Source organism: Hylaeus volcanicus, chromosome 6 (assembly GCF_026283585.1).
Source record: "Hylaeus volcanicus isolate JK05 chromosome 6, UHH_iyHylVolc1.0_haploid, whole genome shotgun sequence".
NCBI lineage: Eukaryota > Metazoa > Arthropoda > Insecta > Hymenoptera > Colletidae > Hylaeus > Hylaeus volcanicus.
The window spans coordinates 3,193,657-3,197,504 of NC_071981.1; the positions used below are offsets into that span (position 1 = coordinate 3,193,657).

The 3,848-nt window shown below is 41.8% G+C and overlaps 1 protein-coding gene across 2 annotated transcripts in view; it reads right to left on the minus strand.

Moving 5' to 3' along the window:
- Window positions 1–248: 248 nt before the first annotated feature.
- The window catches only part of LOC128878391 (probable transmembrane reductase CYB561D1), a 5,814-nt gene continuing 2,214 nt past the window's right edge, over window positions 249–3,848 (minus strand). For both annotated transcript variants that reach the window (XM_054126547.1, XM_054126546.1), the window contains 2 exons: window positions 2,532–2,787; window positions 249–1,644 (listed from right to left, as the gene is read on the minus strand). In XM_054126547.1, the coding sequence (XP_053982522.1) occupies window positions 1,141–1,644; window positions 2,532–2,774 (747 nt within the window). In that variant the 5' untranslated portion in view covers window positions 2,775–2,787 and the 3' untranslated portion in view covers window positions 249–1,140. The remainder of the gene's footprint in view (window positions 1,645–2,531; window positions 2,788–3,848) is intronic.

The following is a 3,848-nucleotide window of genomic DNA, read 5'->3' on the forward strand; positions in this document are numbered from 1 at the left end:
GGAACATGAAAGATCACCCGACCTGGACGCCGGGTAAAGTCAAAAGGACTCGAAAGATAGATTGTGATGGCGGCCAGTTCCTGCGTTGGCGTTTCTATTTTGACCTTCCTAGGAAACGGACGTTTCATACGTTACGACTTGATAAGTTCCGAAGGATCGTTGGCACTTTAATATACGAGCAGAGGAACAGCTAACTACAGTAAAGGCTGGATGAATGCAAGAAAATCGGGACATAAACATTGCATCTATCCAGTCGAGGTTTCTATTCTGTGTTTATTTACATAGAAATGTAAATTTGACTCGAGTGTAGATTTGAATCGAGTGTAAAAAAGGATAGAGAGTGAAAGAGAAAGAGGTCCGAGGAAAAAAAGCTTAGGATCATATTAAAAGGTTAGGAAAATAAGGTTAGAAAAAAGATTAGGATCATATTACACTACAAGGGGAACCTTTTTTACTATAAATGCAGGGTGTCCCGAAAATATTGAAGGTTCTTGAAAAGGGTGGTTCGGGAGGTGATTTGAAACAAGGTATTTTCCTTAGCGAAAATATTGTCCGAGGCTTCGTTAAGGAGATATTAAAAGAAAAGTCCGAACAAGAGCGCGAGTATCCCGTGGCGCCGGTGGAGCGCCCGCAGTAGAATAGCCCCGCGCTAGACAGCCACAGTACCACAGGCTACGCGCTAACAGCCGCAGTAGAATAGGCCCGCCCTAGACAGCCACAGTAGCATAGACTCTGCGCCACAGTCATTAATATTAGGTCGTCCCATAAATTCATGCCACTTATTTTTCTGTTACTCGAATTAATATACGAGAGATACCCTTTAGCGTAATTTCTCTCGTTTTACAATATTTTCCTACGTTTCTGACGTCATTATACAGTCACTATAAAATTTCTGTAGTTTTTTCATTAACCGTTTCCGCTGCGAGTTTCAGTGTGTCTTGACAATGTCTTTGACAACATCAAGTGAAAATATGTCCCGCAGTTTTCGCGCGTTCTTGCAAGAATTGCTTAGCAGTCAAACGGTTAAATATTGCCTCATCCTACAGAACGAACTTACAGGACGACCTAATACTTAATCATTACGTCATCGTTGCTCGATCCACCGCGAATCTAAAAATTCTTCTCTCTAAATTTCCTCAATTATTTAAACATCGCCACGAACTGTCTGGAGAGCGACACCAAGGCGCCCCTTAACGTGAGTATCGTGATGAGGGCAGTGACGATTATGGAAACCACCCGGCTATGACGAGCCTTGTAGTATTCTTCCATCGTGGAATAATTAAGGCCGGTACATTGCGAGGCCATTCCAATCACGAAGCAGGCGATGCCCAACAAGTTGTGGCCGAATTTGATGATCACCGGTCGGATCAATTTTCGTAGTTTCGCAGCGACGAGGACCGGGTAACCGCAGATGGTCAGGAAGATCGTGATGGCCAACGAGGCGATACCCAGTTTCGCGTGAATAGTGCTGAAATGAATGTTCTTCTTCGCTCGATACATCACCGCCACACCACCGATGATGCAGATCAGCCCTAGGACCTGGAGAATCCAGTGGATGTGGCTCTTGGCACGACGCGACAGAAAGTTCGTCAAGATGCTTTCACCAGCCAGGACGACAATGGCCTCTGACATCAGTAGGACGTACTGAAAGGGGTAAGATCGAGTCCGTCAGAAGGGGTTGGAAGTTCGGAGTCGTTTGGCCAAGTCGTTAGAACTTCTTTGGCCACCTCGGTTACCCTCTGTCTCCCTCCTAGGGGAGAGAGTCGCGCGGTCATTCTTGAAATTCGATCTTTCGCGAGGCGTTCAGACTGAATCTGCGTGTGTGTATAGGTGCGTCCAAGTGTGTAAGTGGAAAATAAATGGAGCAATTTGAATCGCGTGCAATCGTCTCGAACTGCGGAGGAGACTCTTGGGCAAGGTTGCGTGAACTTCTTCGCCCTGAGAGTATTCCCTTCACCTTTTTCTTCCGTTCCCGCGACCAATCGAGCTTCCTCAACGCTTTGACCACCAAAACTTTCTCATGCCACGGATTTCTTAACCTCTTTCAGACCTGAATTATTGTTCGGGTTGACTTGGACTAAAATTGCCATGGAAGAAATCAAATTAATTCTTAGAAACAAAATATATGACCGACTTCGAGAAACATTAAAAGTGTGAAAGAATGAAATAATGAAGTTTAATAGAATGAAATAATTTCTACATATTTAAACCGCATTATTACTCATCAGAAGCGTATTAAATACGATGCAACATTTTCGGAGGCAGCGCGAAATTAAACATTTTTTATTCCGGGCTGGGTTAGTTTTTTGGTAGGGACGACAATATCGAACGCTGTATTTAATAATTTAATCAAATTCATCAAGAGTTGGTGAATAATAATACAGTTCAAATAAAAATTATTTCATACTTTTCCAAGGTTATATTCTTTTTCCAAGAATTATCTTATGCGTCCTCGATTGTGAACGCCAGGTCTGAAAGGGTTGAAGAAATTTTCATTTATTTAGGTTGCGGTTTATTGTTAGTATACATACCCCTAACGTGCAGAGGGTGACGTGAAGATCTATAACTTCGAAGGACTTTGCCGTGTAGGATAGAATGAACGCCGTCATGCATATAATGAGTATATGGTTAACGACATCGATTGCAGTAACGCATATACTATACACGCTTCGTTTCGACTGCGGCCTGTCGAAATCTATGGAAGTATTCGAGGCACTCGTCGACGGTTCGGACACCTTTATGTCATTCAACATATACGCCGGTAGATCCTTCATCTCTCTGATTCACCTAAAATTACAAAAATCAAAATGTTGTCCTAAACTTGCAGTATCGAACAGTATTTTCAATCTTTTGACTCTTAGAATTTTTCAAGCAGAACCACCGGAGAAATTCGATTACTTTACGTAGATAGAATGGAGAATTCTAATGATCATATTTGGGTCACAAATATTTCTATCGTATAAATATTACTGTACTAATACTACACCAATGATTCATTACCGAAATAATGGTACTGAGATTCCAATAACGGAGTCCCTTATTAGCAAAGTGTCGTTATTGTCCTGAACGAACAATATTCGATTCAAAGCACAGAAATATTAACCATAAAAAAATTCAAGAATCACTTTCTAAATCTCGAAATTGCCCGCCTGTTAACATTTCCCTTCTGTTTCCTTATTTTTCCATCATTCGGTTGCTGAAAGATACGTTTACCAACGGTCGAAAGGACAGATGTCTCGACGGTAACCTTCTTAGGCTCGGTAAGGAGAACCCAAACGAAACGCCTCGGTACTTACGTGCCGGCGTGATTACATCTGGGGGCGCGGTGGTACCGACCTCTTTAAAATCGGGCCACTGATCACAAGAAACGGAAACGAGTCCGTTGATCCCGCGGTCCGAAGGAAACGAAAATGTAAAAGGCGTGGAACCAAGGGGCGGACGGACTCGTCCCGAACTGTGTTCCGTGCGATGCGAACAAGCGTCCCGTGAAAATCGCAATTAAGAGGAGCGCCAACTTGCGAGTTGGAATGAATGCTAGTACTTAGGAAGCTCTTTTTCTCGCTGGTGAACGTTTGATAGAAAATATTGCCGCGCGAATTAAATGTACGGACTCAGGGCACGTATCTCTGCCAATTTTTGTAACAATATGACGATTCATTGAGACGTTATAGCTGCAGAATAAAAATTATGGTATAATTATGTTATACATTGTAAAATAATATGTATCATTTGTATATGTTCAATTCAAAAATATATGGTCAATTACAGTCAACTATTCTACTAATATAGGTATTCTAATGTATAATAATAATAATAATAGTAAATTATAGTACGGTTATATAGTACAA